This window comes from Emydura macquarii, unplaced genomic scaffold (assembly GCF_026122565.2).
Source record: "Emydura macquarii macquarii isolate MOO-44397 ecotype Brisbane River unplaced genomic scaffold, CSIRO-AGI_Emac_v2 contig_629, whole genome shotgun sequence".
In the NCBI taxonomy this organism is placed as follows: domain Eukaryota; kingdom Metazoa; phylum Chordata; order Testudines; family Chelidae; genus Emydura; species Emydura macquarii.
In genome coordinates, this window is record NW_027130766.1 from 2429563 (window position 1) to 2453022 (window position 23460).

The 23460-nt window shown below is 40.1% G+C and overlaps 1 protein-coding gene across 10 annotated transcripts in view; it reads left to right on the forward strand.

Moving 5' to 3' along the window:
- TANC2 (tetratricopeptide repeat, ankyrin repeat and coiled-coil containing 2) overlaps window positions 1-23460 on the forward strand; it is a 492680-nt gene that overhangs the window by 418134 nt on the left and 51086 nt on the right. For all 10 annotated transcript variants that reach the window (XM_067540990.1, XM_067540986.1, XM_067540987.1 and 7 more), the window contains 3 exons: window positions 4782-5013; window positions 9945-10111; window positions 12297-12904. In XM_067540990.1, the coding sequence (XP_067397091.1) occupies window positions 4782-5013; window positions 9945-10111; window positions 12297-12904 (1007 nt within the window). The remainder of the gene's footprint in view (window positions 1-4781; window positions 5014-9944; window positions 10112-12296; window positions 12905-23460) is intronic.

Below are 23460 nucleotides of genomic sequence, written 5' to 3' on the forward strand. Positions count from 1 at the left end.
AACCGGTCATGTCCCCCTTGCAAAGGCCAACCCATCTTATGTGTGCATCTTCTGCACTCCCTGCTAGCCCTTGGCATCCCCCCACAGGGGCGCAGCCCACACTTTGGGAAAACATGCTGGAAGTTAAAGTTGTGTGGCATTAAGATACGAGTAGTTGGAAGACTGGAGAAGCCAGCTCTGTGGTGTGTATTCTGCAGTTGGAGTATCTTTCCCTATCTTTCCTTGCAGATTCTCCATATAATTCATTAGAGTTATAATACCATTAACATACATTTTTAAATTATCCTTGTAACAGATTTATTTATCCCTTGTGTTTCCACATGCTGCCACTAGGCTAAACCAGGCAGTAGCATTTACACAGAAAAGAGGGCTTGAAAGCAAATTCTAGACAAATGGGATGTGCACCATACATAACTGTTGGTTCACTAGCTACTTTCCCCATAATGTTAATACACTTGACCCACAGCATTATGGCTGACTTGAGAGGTTTTTCTCCACACTCTCCTAGCCAAAAGTAAGAATCGTTTATGGTTGCTGGGGCACCTGAAAAGGATGGAAATACTCGTCTGATGCAGAGGTGGAAGAAGAAACAAAATCCACTGCTGCTGAGACCTGATGCCCCGTAACACTAATAGGTTTCAGCAGGCACATACTAGCATACGCAGCTATGTAGAAGTAATAAAAGAACCTTCCCTATAAACAGGGTCCCCCACATATATGCACAGTCATGAAATAATAAAATACAATGATGCTGATTTCCATTTCCATTATTAAAACAAATATTACTTGGCGAATGGCCTTTTGACAGGTAAATGCATTACGCTGTATTTACTTCCAAACCATTCTGTATGATTGAAAAAGAGATAAATCCTGTTAGATACTAAAATTTGATTAAAATACAAGTTTGTAGCCTGGTACTAAAAGCAGGGAGGCACTGTAGGGATTTGAACATTTTTCTAAGTGTGTCAGGTGACAGACTCAATATTAGAATGTATTTGCTATATAAGAGGACATAAGACAGAACAGACTCCTCATTAATGATGGCCCTTTACAAAATTAAACAGACAAATCACGTTTATAAGCACGATGTCAAAGGAATGCTGTCTTGAGTTGCAGATGCTACATGTCACAAGAAGTGCCCAAGAACCGCTTAAAATTTGCCCATCCTATTAAATAAACAAACCAGAGTCCTGTAGCACCTTAAATTTCTGCAAATTTGTTATTCTTTAAGGTGCTACAGGAGTCTGGTTGGTTTTGCTGTATACAGACTAACACGGCTACCCCTCTGGAGCTATTAAATAAAATATCTTTCAAATCTGACATTTCCTAACCCTTCTCTCCCCTTCGTACTCCTCCTCCTCTGAGGTTCGTTCTGTCTAGCTCTTCTTTCTTCTTTTATGCTTACAGACCATTATCTACTACCACTCCCAACTCCCCATCCTCCTTTTTTCACTTGTCTTCACCTCCCAGGTGCTACGTAATCTTCCCTTATGTACATCACTGATCTAATTTTTCCTGCTTCATATGCTCCTTCCAAACCTCTCTCTCCGTACTGCTGCATTCAACTCTTTTTCTCTCTCAGCTTTGTTCCTTTACTGATGTTGTCCCATATTTTTGGAATGATCTTCGTGTTTTTGTCTGTCAAGCACCCTCTCTTTCCTTCTTAAATCCCACCTATTGTACCAGGAAATCTTTCTTCCTTCTAATCTTTGTAATCCTTCCACCCTTTCTAATCTGAACCAAAACCCAGTTCAAGACAAGTCAAATGTAATGATTGTACTATGTTGCAAAGGTCAGGGCAAATCAGCAGCTTGACCCTGAAGGTGTAGTGCTATAACATACATACACAGAGCTTGGAAAACCCATTCTTAACAGGGAGAACGACAGATCTGTGTATTTTCTCTGACGATCAAGACTGAAGGTATCTTCTGAGCCTCACTTCCAGAAAAGGATGACTGAAAAAGGAACCAGAATGGAGCGGCTGAAAGAGTGAATGGTGATGCTTGTTTGAGGCTAAATGGGAAAAGAGACTGGTGAAGGTTGGGCCAAAATGGAGAGAATGGCTGCAATTTGTGGAGAGGGAGGGCAGCAGGGAGGTTGGAGATGTAAGAATAGAAAAAATGAGCAGAGGAGGCCTTCCATTTTGTGACACTTACTAGCCGAGAGCAATGGGACTAGTCGGGATAAGACTGGATGGTAGTATCGTAGTAGGAGGCACAAAACATGTACTCTTGGTAGCCAGGAGGATGAAGCACAAAGCATTTCTCACTAACTGAGAAATTAGTCGCTCCTTCACCCCGTTTCAGGAGTGGCAGCACCTTTCCTATTGGCATTTGGCTCCTAGAGTTAGTTTTCTGGCTTGTATATATTGGGTATTTTTTTTTAAGTCCTGTAATGTGTTTAAAAAAAAAAGCCTACAAAACTTGTGATAACCATATTTCTTTGTTATATAACCAAGTGAGAGATCCAGGTGGTTCGAGGAAACTACCCTTTCCAAAATGTATTACCCTGCCTTATTTTATCTCTTTTTCAAGGGGAGCACAAGCTAAGCTGCAAATGAATTGTTTTCACACTACTAGAGGTAGAAGCAAAAGATCCCAGTGACTTCTGCTGGGGAAGAGATAGGTCTCTGCCTTCAGAGCCCACAACATTTTGAACTGAGTCATTTGGAAGTATTTTCTGTTTTTTCAAGTTTCAAAATAGTACTGTGTACTTGCAAATTGCTAAAGAGCATTAACTCCACTGTATGCAGGAACTGTGCAGATGGTATGTCATGGCTGATTGGTTTCATGATTCCATGCACCAGCATGTGGAATCACTTGAGGTTAAAATATGCATGAAACAAGTTTAAATTACTTTGAAGCTGTCTTTAAAAAGAAAATACACAAGTGTGACCATTGACATTTCCTGTTTAATGTAAAGAGCGTAATGCCTTGACTCCTTAATATTTTACATGAATGGCTTGACTTGCATTTATAAAAGATCACATAGAAATAACTTGTTCAATCCTCAAGAAAATAGTGGAAATTTTCAATGTAACCTTTTGTTCTCAGCTCACTTGCATTGCATGCTTATTGTTTTCTTCTATTCAATGTAATCTATATTTAGTGAATTAGCAAACTGTGTGGAAGGTGCTTGCTAGAAAGCACTTGAGACTGGGTAAATTGAACTTTCCCAAATACTTCAGCAAAGAACTCTCAGTACTGCCTTCAGCTTTGGCGGTGACATTTCCCAAATATAAAAACGGGAGTAAAGTGAAAAGTCTTTGTTAATGTGTGTAGTTCCTTTGCACTTTGTGATGCCCAAGCTTGAAGTGCAGTTACGATCAGAAAAATGATGCCTTACCAAGTCACTTCTGCGTGGTTCCGATAAAAATAAATGTTCACTCCTGACAGCATCTCAGAATGAGCACATCTTTGGGCGTCCTGCAGGCTGTTGCCAACCAAGGATTTATTATGGCAATTCAGTGGCATTAAAGCCCAGCCATGCCACCCTACACAAGTAGCCATGAGCAATGTTGAGTAGGGGCTCATATGGCACCCAAGGATCCGTCTGTGGATCCTCAAGGGACTGGATCTCTTGGGATTTGGATGCTTTGCACTAGTGGAGCAGCACAACCTATGACTGGAGCCAGTGTCTTTACATTAATAAATAGGGAAGAAATCACCTTTTCAAATCTGCATCTACTTCTCTCTCCCCACCCCCATGTTCAAAAACTATATACGGTATTCTGAATTTCAGTGGGACTGTAATATGCAGCACCATTTCACCTCACTATAGCATGTATTTCCTACAAAATGGATGCCCAAATGCATTGCAGAATAAAATAAACAGAGTTAAAATGAAGAACTGTAGAAAAAGGATATTGTCAATGAGATTTAAAAAGAGCTGGCGAGTGGATGGGGAAGTGTGCTGTGGAAAGGCCAACCAAGCTGGCAGGAATTGGAAGGAAGAGAACACTTGCTTCAAGTGGCCAGGTGTGGTGGGGAAAGAGAGAGCAATGGAGGGAACTGAGAGATTGAGAGTCTGTAGAGGACAACTGAAGCGGTCCATGGAGGGGAGAGTTTTTAATCTGATCCTGGAAGACTGGAAAACGAATGGAAAGATGGGAGAATGGAGAGGGAGGATCTGGTTGCACTTCTGTTTTATTTGAGAAGGTTGGCAGCAGGGAGGACAAAGAGCTGGGGCTTAGGGAAATGGATATTTTTCTTCAGTTAGTTCTCTGCAGGAGGACTTTTGTGAGAGAGGGTATGAAAATGTACAGTAAGTCTAGCAGTCCTTTGTTCATGAGAATCCGTAATTTGCAGGTTTTGCACTGCTGAAAGGTACTCTTTGTAATGTAATGCTGCACACCATACATCCGTTTCCATACTTGGTGTGATATTTTAAAAACACCAAATAAAATGTAAGTTCAAAAGCCAATCACAGCTTATTACTAACATGGAGATCTGAAACAGTGGAGCACAAGTCTATCATGCAGTACACACAGCAGTGCTTCAGACAGATCAGTCAGTTGTTGTCACTGTCCATCTTTGTGAAGTGCTGCACTTTAATTTCACTTGTTCCACATGTAGCAGATCTAATAATGTTTAAGAATCAGTACCTGTTTTTACCAGCTGATTCATCTGGATCAGTTCAGAGATAGTTAACACAGCGTCCCTGTAAAGACCTGGCCTGCCAGAGTAAATGAAATTCACAAAAAGACCCAAACCCCTCTGCTTTAACATCTGTCTGACTGATGTCTGATGTAGATATATTTTTGTTTTTTTTCCCTTTGGTAGGTTGTCGCTTATCACTACTGCCAGGCCGATAATGCCTATACCTGTCTTGTGCCAGAGTTTGTACACAACGTGGCAGCACTGCTCTGCCGCTCGCCCCAGTTTGTCGCCTACAGGGAGCAGCTACTGCGGGAACCACATTTACAGAGTATGCTCAGCTTGAGATCCTGTGTTCAGGATCCCATGGCCTCCTTCCGGAGGGGAGTCCTAGAGCCCTTGGAAAATCTTCATAAAGGTACTGTGATTTTAACTCTTACCAGCCTGAGAATGTTTAACCTAGCTTTTCTTTGGGTGTGGGCTTTCAAACCAAGGAGTGGATAGATTCCATGTGTGAACCCTTAGAGCACTTGGGAAATTCAAGGGTTGTAGAAGAAAATGTAGGAATTAGGGAGGCTGAGAATGCACCAAAAGATTCTTGTTTTGATTGTATCTCCTCTTCCAACCCAGTCCTTCTGTGCTGTTTTCTGGGGCCAGGGAGGAGGTGCTTTGGTAGCGAACACTTGATCTTGAGCATATTCGGTTTCATTCACATCCAAAATTTGGACCAGAAGATTTGAAAATGAATGCTGCCAACATTTGCCTTGCACAGCTCTGCTTAGCATAACATGTTTTCATTTGTTTGCTAGGTCACTGACTCCTCTCTTCACTCAATTACCCATCAGAAATTCATTATTTAATCAGCTCTTGGGAATTCTCGGCCTCCAAACAGAAATGCTGACAATATACAAGTCTGTGGATAGTTTATGCAAAGCTGCTTGGGGCAACTGGGTAACAGACCATAGGCTAATTACTAACACCAGCGATATAGCAAAAACCCTTCAGGACATTTCCATTGTCCCACATGCAGTGTCAGCTGTACTTGCTTCTCCTTTTTTTATATACAAGAAAGATGCAGTTAGTTTTTCTTAACCGAGTGACTAACTGTAAGACCTTTGACCTTGATAGCCATAGACACTATTCAGGTGTTGGTGCAATTCAGGACTCTGTCCCTCTCAAAACTATGTTTATAGAAATAGTAAATTGTGTATTATTGGCTGCAGAAGTTCTTCAACCTGATTGTATGTTTCACCCTAATGCAATAGATGGATCACAGTGAGACTAACACAGCTCTAGTCATACATAACAGCTTTGTTGGTCAACTAAAGTCACAACTTTGAAGCTGTGTGTCTAGATTCTAAACACTGACTTTGTGTATAAAATTTCACAGCACATATGGCTTCAACAGGCACAAAGGAACTATAAATCCAGCTGTGGATTCCCCTGGCTTTGGGAAATCTGAGTAGCATGGGGCCAGCATTCTCTCTACCCTTTGCAACCACGCCTGGCATCAGGGCTATGTTGGAGATGTGGCTGGCAGGAAGAGAAGTGATCTACAGCAGTTGTAATGATGACTTGGGGGTGATTCCAGCAGACAATTTAGAGCAGTCCTGAGGATGCTTTAAATTATGCTGGGAGGCAGACTAATCCCTAACTGGGCCCCAAAATAAGGGAATGTCAAAGTTTATGTAAAGCTGGATTTTCCTCTTGAGCCTTTCACTGAGCACAGCTCAGATGGATCCAAGGATCAAGACCCCAATCTTTCTGTGTTGCTGATTAAGATTGTTGGCAAACTAATTTGTACCAAGTGTTTTGTAACAAAATTAATATCATATGGAAATTGGTTTAAGAAAATATGTAAAATACTAGAATATGTAAATATATCAACAGGTCTTTTACAAGGTGCTGTTGAAACTTTAACTCTAATGGGAAACAGTTACTTCATTGTTATTAATGCTGAATATTGCTGACAAGCTTAGAGTCACACTTTTCAAAGGTATTTTTGTTTCAAGTAATCTAAACAAGTTGTAGGGGAACAATGACTTGATTTCCTCCTCTTCCCCATCCCCCATATTTAAACATGAGATGTGGATGTAAAAATCAGGTTTCCATAGTATTTACTCCAAAGTGAGAGAGTCATAAGGAATATTTCCTAGTGTACCCTGTAATCATGCTGAAAAGTTAAGTGAAAAAAACATGTAATTATTTTAATGCAAAATAAACACCTTTTCTGTTCAGATATTAACAGTAAATGGAGAAATAAACAAAGTGTGGTATGAAGAGATAATAATAGGAGGATGAGATTTAATGTGGGGCTACTCTGAAGGTACATATTGTACTAATTTCTTTATTCCCTGGAACACCATAAAGGCAACTCAGGTCACCACTGTAGCTTTTATTTTAAATTTAATTAAATATTTCCTTAAATGATAAAAGGGGAAAAGAAAAAGCTAACCCACTAACTGTAATGTCCATCTTTTATAGCACAGGCCATCTGTAGCACTCACAGCAGGAGGATGACACTGCGGAGGTGGGGACAGCACAAATAAATCAATAGCTCTCCACAGGACTAGAACCAGATCTCCTAACTCCCAGTCCAATGCCACATTCACTAGACCACACTGACTTCCAGAAAGGTGCAGCCTGCACCACGTCCTAAAGGTGGCTAGACAAAAGGCTCTGATGGACTTGCCAGAAGAAACAAATTCAAGATACGGGGTATAACTGCACTGCAATAAAAAAATCACGTCTCAAAGCCTGGGTTAGCTGACTCAGCCGAAGGCTGCGAGGATATCAAATTATAGTGTAGACCTTTGAGCTGTCCTGTCATCGGCCCTCCTGACTGTCTACACTGCAATTTTATAGCCCCTCAGTCCGATCTCTGTGAGCTTGAGTCAGCTGATATGGGCCAGCCATGGCTGTGCCATGGGTCTTTTATTGCGGACATACCTGTGAGGATCCTTTACCAGAACGCCCTGCTCTTTGCGCTGGGGACACATAGCAAAAGCATTTTAGTCCCTTGCCACTGCCATGACAGAGCATATATGAAGTTCCCTCTGAAATAAACAGGTCCTTGGCCTTTTTAATGTTAACTGCCATAATACAAACTCCAGATAGGGGGTTGGATGTTAAAAAATAACAAGTAATCTAATTAAAAGGAGTAATAATTTTAAAAAAACCAAATAACTCTGTTAATTAAATATAAAATACTATTTAATTTACTGCTAAGAGAAAAAAGAGTAATTTATAGAGAGATGAAATCTCAACTGTATTAAAAATTGAATGCTCCTGTTTTTTGTGTTGTACAAGCGAGTCCATTCCCTTTGTGAGGAGAGAAAATTAAGGTGTCTTTCCATTTTCCAAGCTGATACATGAGATGTCTTGTTCAAAATAGTCCCCATAGGGAACAGATTCATTTTCATGACCCGTACTCTGAGTTTATAGCTCCTATAATAGCCACAGGAGTCAGTGGATACTGTCATGTGAGATGGTTGTTATTAACCTTTTGTAGCTCTGACCCAGGTTAGAAAACTGGGGCCAGAAAATATACCTGTTTCTTTCCAGCACTTGTGTATCCCACTTCTATTACACTTTCTTTGCCTGCCTGTTTCTTATCTACAGATTTCAGCTGCGGCAAGATGACCACAAAAATTGGTTCTCTTTAATGCAACATAGCACTGAAAGTAATTTTAGCCGTTAAAATTCAACCGTTGTTATCTGATGTTCTAATGGTTTGAAGATGTCATGTCCTGCAGTCAGGGTCTACTTTTGAAGAAAGAATGCAACTATCTTTCGTACGTGTACAGTAGTGTACTAAATGTGTTCCTGGTCAGAATTTTTTTTAGTGTATCACTAGATAATAATATACAGTGAAACGTGTCTTAAACAGCCACCATAGGGAACACCAACAGTTGGTTTTCTCTTAAAGAAGGCCTTTGGTGCTAGGAAGGCTGTATCTCTCAGAGACAGGGAACTCTAATGGGTGGGATTTTCAAAGCCAGATAATAATAAGGCACTGTTGTGAAAGTCAATGGGATTTGGACACTGAACTTCCTTTGATCCCTCTGAACATCCCAGACAGTGTAACTTATTGATTGGGAGTAAACAAAAATTGTGTAATTCATAGATGTGACATCCCCACTAAAAAGCGCTGAGCGGGACAGTCCTTCATGGGTCAGTGTTGGAGTGGACGATTGTATGAGGCCATGTCTACACTATGGGTGTTAGAGTGTCACAACTGCAGTGCTGTAGCTATGCCACTGTAGTGCCATAGTATAGACACTTCCTACAGCAATGAAACGGGCTTTTTTGTAGTCCTTGGTAGTCCCCCACCCTGATCGGAGTAGCTAGGTCAGTGGAAGCATTCATCTCTGTCTACAATGGAGGTTACGTTGAAATAAGTGTGGTGCTCAGGGCTGTGATTTCACACCCCTGAGTGCTATTGCTGTCTCATTCTACATTTTGAAGTATAGACCAGGCCTAAGTCTCCAACTTCTTTGATTCCATGAGTCATCTTGGCTGGTCCAGTTAACTTGTTTAGTCTGGAGAAGAGAAGACTGAGGGTACAGTTTTCAAGTACATAAAAGATTATTACAAGGAAGAGGGAGAAAAATAGTTTTCCTTAACCTCGGAGGTTAGGACAAGAAGCAATGGGCTTAAATTGAAGCAAAAGTAGTTTAGGTTGGACATTAGGAAAAGCTTCCTAACTGCCAGAGTAGTTGAGCACTGGAATAAATTGCCTAGGGAGGCTGTGGAATCTTCATCATTGGAGATTTTTAAGGGCAGGTCAGACAAACACCTGTCAGGGATAGTCTAGAATCTAGATACTACTTAGTCCTGCCATGAGTGCAGGGGATTGGACTAAGACCCTGCCTACACTTACCTCCGGGATTCGGCGGCAGTCAACAGGAGTTGTGCAAGCTATGCAAAAAACTAGATGTGCTGGGGACAAATACTTCTATGCATACATATACATAGCAACTCTAAATGTCACAACAGGTTTACATCAAGGTGCTGTTGATGTTTAATGTCACTGGTGAAAATATGTGTAATAATGTTCCTGTCAAAATTTGCTGAGAGATCTTTCTTGCTTCACATTTTTCAAATATATTTGAGTTTGGGGAGAAGGTACCTTGTTTAATAGCCTTAATCATTTTAATTAAGTGTTGCCACAATTGTATGGATGTAAATCCAACACATACTTCATGCAAACTGAGAAGTGCAGTTATTTTATCTCTTTTCCTCTATAACAATAGCTAATTTTATCTTCACTTTAAAACAATGTGGTGAGTACTTGTCCTTGTAGCTAGCCGCTGGACTAAATGCTTTTCTTTTTTTTATAATTATCAGAGAGGAAGATCCCAGATGAAGATTACATCATATTAATTGATGGTTTAAATGAAGCTGAATTTCACAAGCCAGATTATGGGGACACCATAGTATCATTCCTGAGCAAAATGATAGGAAAATTCCCATCCTGGCTGAAGTTGATAGTGACGGTCAGGACAAGTCTACAGGTATATTAAGACTGTTTCCTATTAAACATACAAACACTGGGTTTTTCTTTGTTATAATGGGTTTTCTTATTGAAAATCTTAACCACTGTCATATTGATTAATTATTGATTTTTTTGACGTTATGTTATTTTAACTCTCTTTCGTGCCTGTCTTTTTGTAATGGATTCAGATTGATTTATGTCCCCCAGACTCATTCTCTGGAATGAGTACAAGCATCTAATCCTGCACCCTTTACTCATGTTAATAATCCTTAATCAGCAAATAGTTCCATTAGCTTCAGTAAGAATGCTCACATGAGAAAGGACTACTCACCATCAGTGAGTATTTGCAAGGCCAGTCCCAAAATCTGTGAGGTTGGGCAGTTAAGAAATGGGAGCTTAGCACCGTATTCTCTCCTAAATGGGAAGAAGCTAGGGGAAGGGATTTCATACATAATTTCCTGCCCATCAACATGAGAATATTACCATGACAGACTATTTCAAGGTGTGTGTTTGTATTTGATACAGTCTGGAGGACTCATAACATGGATCCAAGAAGCTATTTATCTCCATTAGGACACTTGATCTTAGGCAATTTCTGAGGTTTTAGAGTGAATGTAGTTGACACTGCTCTAAGTGTTTTCATCTTAGGTTACATCAACTTTAGCTCAATTTCTGTTTCTAACATACATTATAACACTAACATCTTCTGGACTCGCAACTAAATGAATGCCTAGAAGGAAATAGATATAGTATGTGTAAACAGTCTCTAAGGAGTTAACAAATGTCCTCATTGTTTAGCGCCTGTACTGTATTTTCCTCCAGTGTAGTGACAATAGACAGGAAAATACTAATGGACCTATTTAGCTGTAATTCTCCTAGATAGACCCCAGAAGTAATTCACCATTATTGTAAATCAAGAACTGCCAGGACTCGCAGTTCTCACTAGCAAGTTTTGTATGTGTGACTGCGGCAGGTTGCACAGTCTTCGTATTTCAGTGCCACACTTATTTACTTCCCCTTTATTTTAGGGTAGTTTAAATATTTCATTTTGGAAAAGAAGGATTTTGTAATGTTTGTTTCAGTGACAGATTTTAAATTGCATTCCCGGTATTGTAACCTCTCAGTCATTTAATTGGTATGAGCTTCTGTAGCTCTAAATTTTAAAAAATGGTAAGATTTGATTCTCCTCTGTGCCCAAACTTTACTTTCAGGGAGCTGCTTACAGCTCCCTGATTCTCAGTTCCCCAGCCCCAGTGCAAATTAAAGCTTCAAGGGACATCTTAACTTACAACACTGGCATAATGCCCCTCAGAGACCTTATACTAATCTAGATACATCTCCATTTACCCACTCCTTCTCAACACACCTAATGTATCCCCTCAGTCCTCTTGCATGGGGTGGGGTTCCCAGAAGAGGAAGCAGAATTACCTCTCCCAGCTTTATATCAGCAGAATCCCCTACACAATGAATTCTCTAGGAGAAATCTCCATCTGATTTACGTACACTTTGTGCTACATAAGCAGTGTAAACAGAATTTATCAGATCAGACATGCCAGCCTACAATATCCTTGTGATATATGGTAAATGTGCCATCCCACACTGCATACTCTTTCAGAAACAGCTCTTTGGCTGGGAAAAGAGAGAATCCACTGCTGGCTCTGAGCAAATCAACAGCATATATGGCATTTCATTATGGCATTCACTGTGCAGTAGGAAATATCTACTAATAACCTTCCAATTAATCAACTGCTGTATGATGCTGAAGACTGCTGCACTCTGTACTCCTTAAGATATACTAAGCTCTCTGTTTCAATGAGAGACATAAAGTTCTGGACCCCACCAGCGTTGGCTGTCCATAGGTCATTCCCTAACTGGGCATCTGCATGACACAGAAAAACTAGTGGCATGTCCGATAGCTGGTTGGGATGGGACAATAATTTCAAAGGGCACTGCTTACTGGGAATACTCCAATCCCTTTTTTAGGCAAGTATGTTAGGAAAATCTTTCTTCAGTTTTATTTCAGCCACCTCGTATCACAAAGAAACCCACAACAGTGCTTCTTAGATTGTAAGGTCCATGGGGCACGAACCATGTCATCTTAGGTGTTTGCCCAATACCTCTATGTGCTGCTGGAATACAAATGTTTATTGTTATGAATAATAAGCACTTCCAACATGAATAATTTATTTTTCTTTTTCTTCCAGGAAATAATTAAGTTGTTGCCCTTCCATAGGATTTTTTTGGATAGACTAGAAGAGAACGAAGCCATAGATCAGGACCTCCAGGCATATATCCTTCATCGAATACACAGCAGCTCTGAGATCCAGAACAACATCTCCCTTAATGGCAAAATGGACAACACTACATTCGGCAAACTCAGTTCTCATCTCAAGACCTTGAGCCAAGGGTCCTATCTATACCTAAAGCTCACTTTTGATCTCATAGAGAAGGGCTACCTAGTACTAAAGAGCTCCAGTTATAAAGTAGTCCCAGTCTCTCTCTCAGAGGTTTACCTATTGCAGTGCAATATGAAGTTCCCAACACAGTCTTCCTTTGATCGGGTTATGCCTCTCTTGAATGTGGCAGTGGCATCTCTGCATCCATTAACAGATGAACATATTTTTCAGGCCATTAATGCTGGTAGCATTGAGGGCACCCTGGAATGGGATGACTTTCAGCAGAGGATGGAGAACCTCTCCATGTTTCTTATCAAGCGTAGAGACATGACACGAATGTTTGTTCATCCCTCTTTTCGAGAATGGCTTATCTGGAGAGAGGAAGGAGAAAAGACCAAGTTTCTCTGTGACCCTCGGTAAGTAATTTATGTAAAAATATCTGCAGCATTTCACTCTTGCTCATCTTAATAGTCTTGTTTCATGGGATTGCATATAGATAAATACAGTATAGACTAAAGGGGAGATTCTGAGTCCATCGCGTCTGCAAAGGCATATAATCTATCTGGGATAGACGATAAGGAGATGAAAATCAAACAGTATGCACACATCTGTATGCAATGAGCCCGATTCTAAAGCCATTCTGTTCATGGAACTCCCACTGAATGACTTCTGAATGTAGAGTCCAGTGTGGAATCAGCCTCGCTGTGTTTTTGGAGTGTGAATACATGTTTAAAGGACATGGTGACCATCAGATAAATTATTATTGTGCTCCTGGCATAGCTGTTGTGAACATAACAAGTTATATCAAATCACTGCTAAACTTTATTGTCTGTTTAAATGCACTGATAGCATGAGAATACTAAAAACGTATCTTCTATCTTTCAACTCCAGATCGAGCACAGGCATTCTCTTTGTCATTTAAATTGTCTGTCCCAATAGTTCTAGTTTCAATTATACCGGCCCATTCCTTGAACCAGAGATATAAAAACTGGGAAAGTCATTCATATTCTGGATCTCCTTGAACCTGCAGTCAGTACATAGTGATAGTATCTGATGAAACTGAATATTCAGCCAAGGTGACAGCCACTCGCCTCATTAAAGCAACTTGTTGCTGTTAGCAGTAACAGAATATATTTACCACCGTAAGAGTTTCATGGAGTTTCTTGGGAAACAGGATTTAGTAGGAAAAATAACATACAGCTGCTCCAAGTGGAAAACCTGTCTGCTTTAGTAGATTTCTGCACAGCTCTCTTGTTACTTAACCCTTGTAGTACATCTTTCAGTTCACTGCAGTTATCTTTATGTCAATGTTAGTTATTTACATGTTATATCTTTCCTTAGAGTCTTTAGATACTTCTCACCATGCAGTGCTTTTCCCACCCTGGCTTTCACCGTAGTAGTCTGCTATTTGCAAAGCCATTTAAATGCATTCTCTCTCATATCCACTTGTGCTCAGCCCAGCTGCTTTTTACCATAGTAATTTTTGACTGAATGTACATTATTTCATCAATGAGGGTGTTAAGCTGTAATGCACTAGCCAATTAGCTTGCAGAACTATCACTTTACTGTTTTTATCACAGATGGGCCAAAAGCTGTGGGTTTAGGTGCAAGCTTTGCTATTTGCTGCTGATAACTCGTCATGGCAGACATTTTGCATGAAAATAAAAATAATTTACTTCCTTCTCTACGCAAATAAAGTTAACCTGAGCACATCTGATTTATCTGGTGGAGTAGACATCTATTTATTCTTTTATATTGTGTATGTGCTGTAGTAATTAGGCCAATTTGTAAAGCTTTGTAAGTGTGGGCAGTTTTGATTCTCAGGATCCCAACAATGTCCTCCTTGGTTTTGGTCCACGTAGATTTATGCCTTCTGAATGTTTCTTTGAGCTCTAGGTTTGAATGAACTCACAAACTCAAAGCAAAACTCAGTCAAAATTGCCATTTCACCAGGCTTTGCACTGAAACCATGCACAGCTAGAAATTTCACATGGTTTTAGCATGAAATCATAAATCAGTCTTGGTTCACTCAGACGGTAACAAACCATTTGTTCTGAGTTTCAGGTTTCATGCAGTTTCCTGACCTTTATGCACATTCTGAATGTTTTGCACAGCCTTCACAATTAACACATCATTTGGAGCTTTGAGTCCCTATACTTTAATATATTGATCATCTCAGTTATTGGACTTTCCCTGACCTTGAGTACACATGGCTGATAGGTGCAGAGTTGTGAAGTTCATTCTTACTCGTACAGTGAAGTGAAGCCAATTCCTATGTTCTACCTTCCTGCATCATAGAACTAGCCATACAGAGCTCAGAAAATCTATAATACTGAGAGATTCATTTCTGTGGGCTTTCAGGCGTCATTGTAGTCCTGAATTTACCATCTTAAGCAGATAAAACAATAAATCACTGTAAAACTGGGGGGGAAATGGGGGTACCTTTTGTAAATATGAAATCCTAGAGCAGAGCTAGCCAGCCTTCTCTCACTTAGAGTACTTTTCTCCAGAGGCGAAGATGAAGCACTCTGATGGACTGCAACAGAAACAATAAGTAATACTGGCTCCTGTGCCTAGACTGCAAGTCCGTACCTACTGAAGGACTACTAAAAACCTCTAATGCATTGTGTGCGCTAATTGTATCATATTCTGAGAGAGAGAGAAGTTGGGTGAGGTAATATCTTTTGTTGGATCAACTTCTGTTGATGAAACAGACATGCTTTCAGCTACACAGCACTCTTCTTTAGGTCTGGGAAAGGTACTTATATTCATGGCAGAGAATAAAATAGGGTACATTTCAGTCATTAATAGATAGGGCCACAAAGATTTAGCTATTGTGTGACTTAAGTTTTCCTGTCCAGCTTTCAGGATAGAGCTGATGTTGAAAGTTTAGCTGAAAGCCTGGTAAGCCCTCATCAACAATTAAGATGAAAAATCAGTATGTATTTTCACTACGTTAATGGGAGCACAGCTTGCCATTGATTTGACTAATAATAGGACAAGTCTGTGAAGCCTTGCCTGCATTTTGTTTGCTCGCAGCGAGTTTGATTTTTTCCCGTTATAATGGGAACTGAAAAGGTGTTATAGCTGTGTGAAGCACTGTTTAGTTTCCTTGTGCTAAATTTCAGAAACAAGCAGCTAAACCTAGGGTTGTTGACTTTGCAGGGCGGTCCTGTAGAGACAGTGGTTGCTGAGGCTGATTTTCTCATGAGAATAGCTTTGAAACTGAAGTGTGACCATGTGAAACAGCTCTTAATTGACTTTCCCTGGCAGAAGTGAACAGATTTGGAGGATGTTATGGAGGAAATTGAGATAATGGGACCTGGGTCAGCAGCACTGCTGCTGGGATGGTCTTTTTCCTTCCATTAATAAGACCGGAACGCCCACTGTCCCATCCTCTCAGCAGTACAGAAAAGGAGAAACAAACAAGCAAACAAAAAAAGACTGAGTGGTGTACTCAAATTTAACACATGCTCTTCTAGCTACGTACAGTAAAGCAATAAACCTTCTACCTCCAGATTTTTGGTTTAGCCTGTTGTGTTTCTAGACCTCTTCTTTCCTGAATGCTCAGTGTGAGTTTTCTAACCAAAGCAAAGGCTAATTGGCATTGAAGGGAAACACTATCATTCATGCAATGATCTTAGAGCGTTTCACAACATTAGGAAGGAAGGTTTTGTTATCTCTGTTATAGATGGGGGGAAATTGAGGCACAGAGAGTTGAAGTGACCTGGCCACGGCCAGGCAGCAAAGCACTGGCAGTCACATTTAGACCACCCAGTCCTTACTCTTTGTCTGCTGCTCTAGTGACTATACAGTTCTGCCCCTTAAGCCACATCAAACATGTTCAGAGTCTTTCAGCTAGTCTCCTTTTTTCCTTGCCTGTGTTGAGCTCAGGGAAGGTAAGGAAGGGGCAAGGTAGGCTGGTAGCTTCCTTTGCACCTCCTTAATTCTGGCTCTGGCCCCTGGGGCTGCACTAAATTGTGCAATCTTGTAATCTCTGTCTGTGGTCCATTACTCCAGTGTAGAACAGCTGGCGACATTCCCTTCCTCTCCTGGCAGCCCCCAAGCCTGCGAGGAGACTGACCTGGAGTCATCATTCCAGCTCTATGCTGGTCAGAGAGAGCGCACGCAAACACACACACACACACAAATTCCACATAGTTACACCATAGCGGTCTTAGGGTAAAGGAGCAGTTGGGCCTTCTCCCAGGGCCGGATTAACCCATAACTGGGCCCTAGGCAAACATGTACTTCAGGGTTCCTACTTTCGAATATGATATACAACAAACAGCTGATAAATGGAAAGAAGGGAAACAATACACTTCAGTGATGTTCCCTCTCATACATGCCATGGCAGTAAATTCCCATTCCAGCCTGTTCACTTACTGGTGGAGAAGGAAGTAGTTTCATTAACCAGTGGCCCCCTCTCTCCTAGATTCTTTTGGGAACAGCAAAGTGAACTTCAGCTGTGTCCGAGGACTCTCTCTGCCCACTCAGCCAGGGATGCAGATTTGCCTGCAGACTGAAAGAACTTCACTCACCTGAGTGAGCAGTGTTGCGACCTGGCACATGGGGTTGCCACAGCACTCAAATTTGGCCCAGCCGCCCCTCCATCATGACATGTGCCGGATCACAATGCCACTCACTCAAGTGAGTGCAGTTCTTCCAGCTCATGAATCAGTTAAAATAAAATAAAATCCACTCCCCCCACCTCATCCACACATGTATTTAAGCCCTACGCACATGCCTAGTTTGCTTGCGCATCAGTCTGGCCCTGCTTTCATCTCATAATAAAATGCTCTTGTAGTATATGCGTTCAGATTAAAAACAGTGAAAATTACAAAGGTCACAGCTTTGCTCCTGTACAGTGACATTCCCAGGAGGGAGTGAATTGCTCTATGATCCAAAGTGTTACCGCCTTCCAGAACTATTATGTTATATAAGCAAAGCAGAGTCAGGAAACCTCTGCTGCATTTGTGTTCATTAAGCTTGGCCCATGAATACATATAATGAGAAATGCTCTGTAGCTACAGAAATGGGGCAATGTTACTCTCTCTCCCTCACTGTCTCAAGAAAGATTTATCCTGCATGGAGTCATTTTTAGTTATGCAAGTCTCTGTTTTAAAATTGAAAATTTTAAATGTGTGGTATGTATTTTAGTGGCACAGTCACTCTCATGTCACCTTCCTAAATAAAATATGCAGAAGAGAGTTACTAATCTGATGGAGCAGAATATCGTTCATTAAAAATTTCTTAGGGAAAATGGCCTGCTGTACACTGCACATTTTTATTAAATGAGGATGCCGTTCTATCCTCCTAAGACCCTCATACTTACAGCATTATAACGGAGTTCTTGATCATCTGCGATCATATTCTCAAAGGTGCTGAGCATTTGAAGATAAAAGGGGCAGCAGGCACGGAGTATCTTTGAAAATAAGGCCACTGGCGTCTTGTTTAGAATACAGTGCCAAGGAATCAATCTTTTGCAATAAATTTCCCTTCAGTACACAGAAAATTAGGCATTAAGCTACTGTCCATTAATATTAATAGGAGACTTCTGGTTAATAACTCCAGGATAGCTCTATAAAAATTAGTGAGAGATACTAGTCACCTTTGCAGAATCAAATCAGTTCATATCAGCCTTCAAAACTATAAGTAAAGGCAGCTTGGTAATAACGTCTTGTATGATTTAATGTGCAGTAGCAATCTAAACTGAATGTGTGAGGCAATAAAACAGTATCCGAAGTTGCCATGGTTTCCAGTGGAATTACCTTATAATATCATACAATGTAGGTATATTACATTCTTCTTTCTCTGCCCACATCTCCACAAAATCATGCTGCAGATGGAGCTCTTAGCTAATCACAGTTCAGAAACCTGCTATTTCTATATATTACCCAAACATGTATGTTTGTGTAAATTAGCAGAAAATATGATGTTTGTTTAGTCTCCTGAAAAATAATAACCCCAAAATGAAAGGGGACTGATGTAGAAAGTTTGGAGACAACGAGGAGAAGATAGTGAAGATGACTTGTATAAAAATTAATTTATCTCAGCTGCACACTAATTAAAATGCTGGTGTTTTCTTGTGCAACACATGGGATTGTTTTAATTGTCTAATTTTAGCTTCAAATTGCATATCTTGGTTTGTCGTTGTGGAGGTACGTTTAATTGTTGATCGGGTTTATTTTTCTATTTTCAGTGAGAGTCCCTGAAATCTCTTAGTAATACCTGCTTCTTTATAGTTAGCTGGTGTGGTAAAGGGTTCTCAGGAAAGATGGGGACAAACCTGAGGGTGGTTCTGTTTGTGTGTTTGATGGATTTTATTCTAGGAGGTGGAAATGCTGTTTCAATTTGAGGAAGAGAAAAATTACAATTTTAACCAGAATTTTTAAAATCCCTTGTGCATATGTGCGCACTTGTGTATGTAAAAAACCACATTATTCATATACATATATATACACTCTCTCTCTCAGGCCAGATTTCAAAAAAGTTTACACCCAACAGCTCCCATTTAAGTAATGAAGTAGCCAGATTTTCAGAAGTGTTTAGCACCCTGCAGCAGCTATTGTTTCCAAAGGGAGCACTGCAGTACTATGCCATTTTCTGTTTTAATCTATGAAACTGTGTCTCTTTCCTTCATAGCTCAATACTCCGCTCTGTTTTATATCCCAATTATCTATTTGCTAGTAAGAAAATTATTTCTCCCTTGTAGTATCTCTCTCCCGGCTCAATATCCCATTCTGTTTGAAACCCCAATTATTTTTTAATCAATACAGATAAAATGTACCACTCCCTGTCATTACTTTTCTTTTTATGTTTTGTGACTGCAGCCCTGTTTGTTAAGGCACATTTGCACAAGAAATCAAATACATTAAGGACAGATTTAGCTCAAGAAATCAAATCTCTTGATTCTGTCTTATTTTAACCAACACTTTCAGCACTAGACTGTTCTGACTGCTCCCCAATTTAGGTATGTACACCAAGGCGCACAGCTCACTGGGACACAGACACCAGGGATGTGGTGTTGTGATTAGTTATTTTACAGTGCCCAAAGGTGTGCTGGGTGCCATTTGTCACAGATAAAAAGACATAAGGTCAGATTCCTAGAGCCCTGCAAATCTGCGACTATCCACTTTATATCCACAGATCATTTTTGCAGATTGCGGATCAGATGCGGATACAAATTTTGTATCTGCGCAGGGCTCTACAGATTCTTCCCTACTAGCACACCATGCAGTCATTTTCACTGGCTCACAGCCAGTGTAGGATGGGTATAAAATACTATCCAATCAGAACTGTACACCAACAATCAGAATGTGTACATTGTCACATTGCACACCAACGTCGCAGAAGTGAAATGTTGGTACAAGTGGGAACAATAGACAATAGTGGTAATTTGGTTGTACTCCTGGTATAATAGGAGGTAATGAGATGGGATATTTTCATTGTACTATCCCGTTTCTTCATCAGGATAAACTGGGGACAAGCTCTGGTTCCCGATTCTTGGGTCACAAAATATGAGAATTCACCATAAGTCCTTCAGTTAATTAAACTTACCTGTAAGCAAAGCCTAGTCCGTTTGGTGTGCTGCTGACATTGGAAATAGTACTGTCAGGCTTCCCAGAAATCCGCCTGGAATAAATAGGGGTCGTCTTACTCCACTACTTTCAGTGTAATAGCTATAAAAATAGGGAGGGAGTTTATCACAACTTGACAAAATGAATGTAGGAGAACCATTATCTCATGTAACTAACCCTGTAGACAGTCATAAAGAAATGCCACTTCTCCTTGACTGACTCTGTTTAATCACAGTCAGAAATATAGAACCAAGACATGATTAAAAAAAATTCTGCTAACCAGGGTGGCAACTATAGCAGGGACTGTTCGGGGCAGTATAAGCCAGCGTTGTAATAATAAGAGGAGAGAATGAAAGCATTGGATTAGATACACCTGTGGCATTGATGGTAAATGTGAAAGAAGAAAGATGATGGTTTAACTTGGTCTCAGGTGGTGGGGCTGTTCTTTTAATGAAGCACTGAAATGGTCTAGCTGCATTTTTGAACTGCCAGTGTCAATCTGAACAGAAGATGGGAAATGCCACCCAGGCAGATTTTAAACCATGATTAATGATAAGGAGATCCGAAATAATTGCTGCCACCACAAAAAGACTTACCATGAATAGAGTAGCTCACTGTAACCAGCTTTTGATAGATGCAGCCTGAACACTGATGGATACCGTGCTGTTTATATGTTTTATATAAGGTAAAGGTTACATTTTGATCCACTAAAATGTACCTCTAGTTTGCTGCTTCTCATTTCACCGCTACCCCTATTTCCCCCCAAGCCTCCTCCCTCAAGTCTTTTGCTGGACCAGGACCTAACTTTAAGTACATAAGTAATTCCACTGAAGTCAAAGCATCTACTTGGTGCTTTGTTGCAAAAGGGCTTTCGTAAGTCCTTTGCACTCCACCGTGCTGTATCCTGACCTAGGTTGTCTGCCAATGGAATGGTAGCACATTACATGGATAACTTTCAGGAATTTTTAGCTGACTGCTTCCTCAAAGCCATTGAAAGTTAAAACATAGCAGTATGTCTCTCTATCTTGAGTTGATGTACCATCAGATAATTCTTTAGTATCTGGACTAAAAACATCTGTATGCTATATAGTTTTCATATCTAAATACTGAAAACACACATTGAAATAATCAATTCTGTATCATTATTCACAGTAAAAAGATACCTCTTGAACAGAAATTTATCAAAGAAAACACAAAAGTTTGCTGCACAAAAAATGCCTCTAAAACATCCTTGTTATGATCATGTCTCAAATCTAAAGACTGACAGTCACCAAAATAATCTTTAATAGGGGGGCCTGATGCTCCTTGAACTTTGTGCAGTAATATACTGCTATGCAGAGTGGATGTAAAACATTTCCAAAGCAGGATCTTAGTCTTCTATACTTCACTTAACACAGGATCAAATGAGAACAGGTGGTGGTGGAGAATCAGGCCCAACATATCCAGCAAGTTAAGGGACTAAAAATGTTTTAAATCCAAGATCATTGGAGTGCTTAATTTAGAGAAGGCTTAGTTACTCCATCTATCTATCCATCTCATGTTACCTGTCTTATAAATTTTTTAAGTATTCCTGAGATTTCAGACTATCTTAGGGCAACACTTATTTACCTAAAATACAAAGTAATCCATTCTTAACAGCCAGTGAGTTAGCTGAAATGCTTATGAACTAATCTGAGACATAAGGATTTCTTTTTTTCTATCAGAGATTCACTTTGTCAAAACTCACATTAAATCAGTGGCTTTAAATCCTTTTTTTTAAATATATAGTTAATATCGTTTGTTGTCTTTCAGTCGAAGGGCGTCCATAGATTCCTAATTCCTTCCATAATGCTTCCCTTTGCTGCTTCTGTTATCTGCCATTATTTTAGGCAGTTCCCCTGAATGAGTTCCTGATGAGAAATTCATCTACATTATCCTGGATAAACTAGGTATGTTCTGTTTCTCTGGGACAGCCAAGTGCTCAGTGTAATCTGAGGCATGTACGTAATAAAATACAAACAGTGCAAATAGGATGTTAAACCAAACAGAAACCTTGAGAAATATGAATATTATATCCGGATCATTAGCAGACTCGCCGCATAATTTCAGAGTTTCAGTTGATCTGCAATAGTGAGATGACTGCTTGTTAAATCTATCAAAGAGACATGAAAAAATTTGGTAACTTTGTACCATGAATCATAAGGTTGGTAAAGATTGTTAACACCCTGTTAAAAGAGGTTAGGGTCCCAACTTTCTCCAAAGGAGGGGGTCTTTAGGCACATGCACAGTAAACCATCTCTCAGTGTGGAAGATCTTCTAACTACCGTTCTTTTTCTGACCTGCCCTTTCTGGATAAGATGGAGAATGTGGTTCCAAGACAACTTGAGAGTCAGATTTCTTTGATCCTGTCTCTGTCCTTGACCTAGATTTTAGTTTACAAGTGGATAAGTCTGTGGTGGTTTTATTGGTAGCTATTCACCCCTTAGCAAGAGACAAGGACCAAATGATATTGCTGATTTTATTACATCCATGAGAAACCTTTGATTGCAAGATTTTGTTGATTTGACTGCAGACCATTGCAGGCGTAGATCAGTCTTCATCATATGATTTTTTTAAAGAAATCCCAGTGACATCGGCCAGTTACTCATCCACCCCTTGGACTCTCTTGTATGGGATTCCACAGTTTTGTTTTGCCATTTCTCCTGATCAGTATACATGTTATGCCACGGGATGATAGAGAAGCAGACTGGGCTATGACAGCGCCAGTATACAGATACTATGTACAATCCTGTGTCTTGTATTCATCAAAAAATGAAATGGCATCTCTGTTTGGCTGATATAGGGGCTTTAAGTCAAGATTGGATGTCTTTCTAAAAGACATGCTCCAGTTAAACCACAAATTAAACATGATACAGAAATCACTGGATGAAATTCTCTGATCTGTGTTATGCAGATGATCAGACTAGATCATCATAATGGTCCCATCTATCCTTAAAGTCTCAGGGACTGACTTCTTGTTGTGTGTTTAGTACCTAGCACAATGTGGTCCTTCTCTGATTGGGGTCCCTAGACTGTACGGCAACACAACAAAATTATTGTAATAATAATCATAAAAATGACTGAGTCTGGATACGGTGATTTGATGTTAGCTGGGTGAGGAAAGAGACCCAAAAAAATGACAGGGTAGGTATCTTACCCCAGAATTAGGGAATGTGCCTGCCCTTTCCCAGTGAAATTTGCAATCTTGTCAGACTTCTTCTGGATCTTCAGTTACTCTTAGATTTCCAGGTGACTTCTGCGGTTGAGGGTACCTTTGTTAACCTCTTCATGGCATAATTGATTAAACCATTTTTCTTGGCTGTAGACTTTAATGCTGCAAGGTATTATTGAGCCAACTAGCTTCAGAAGAGAGT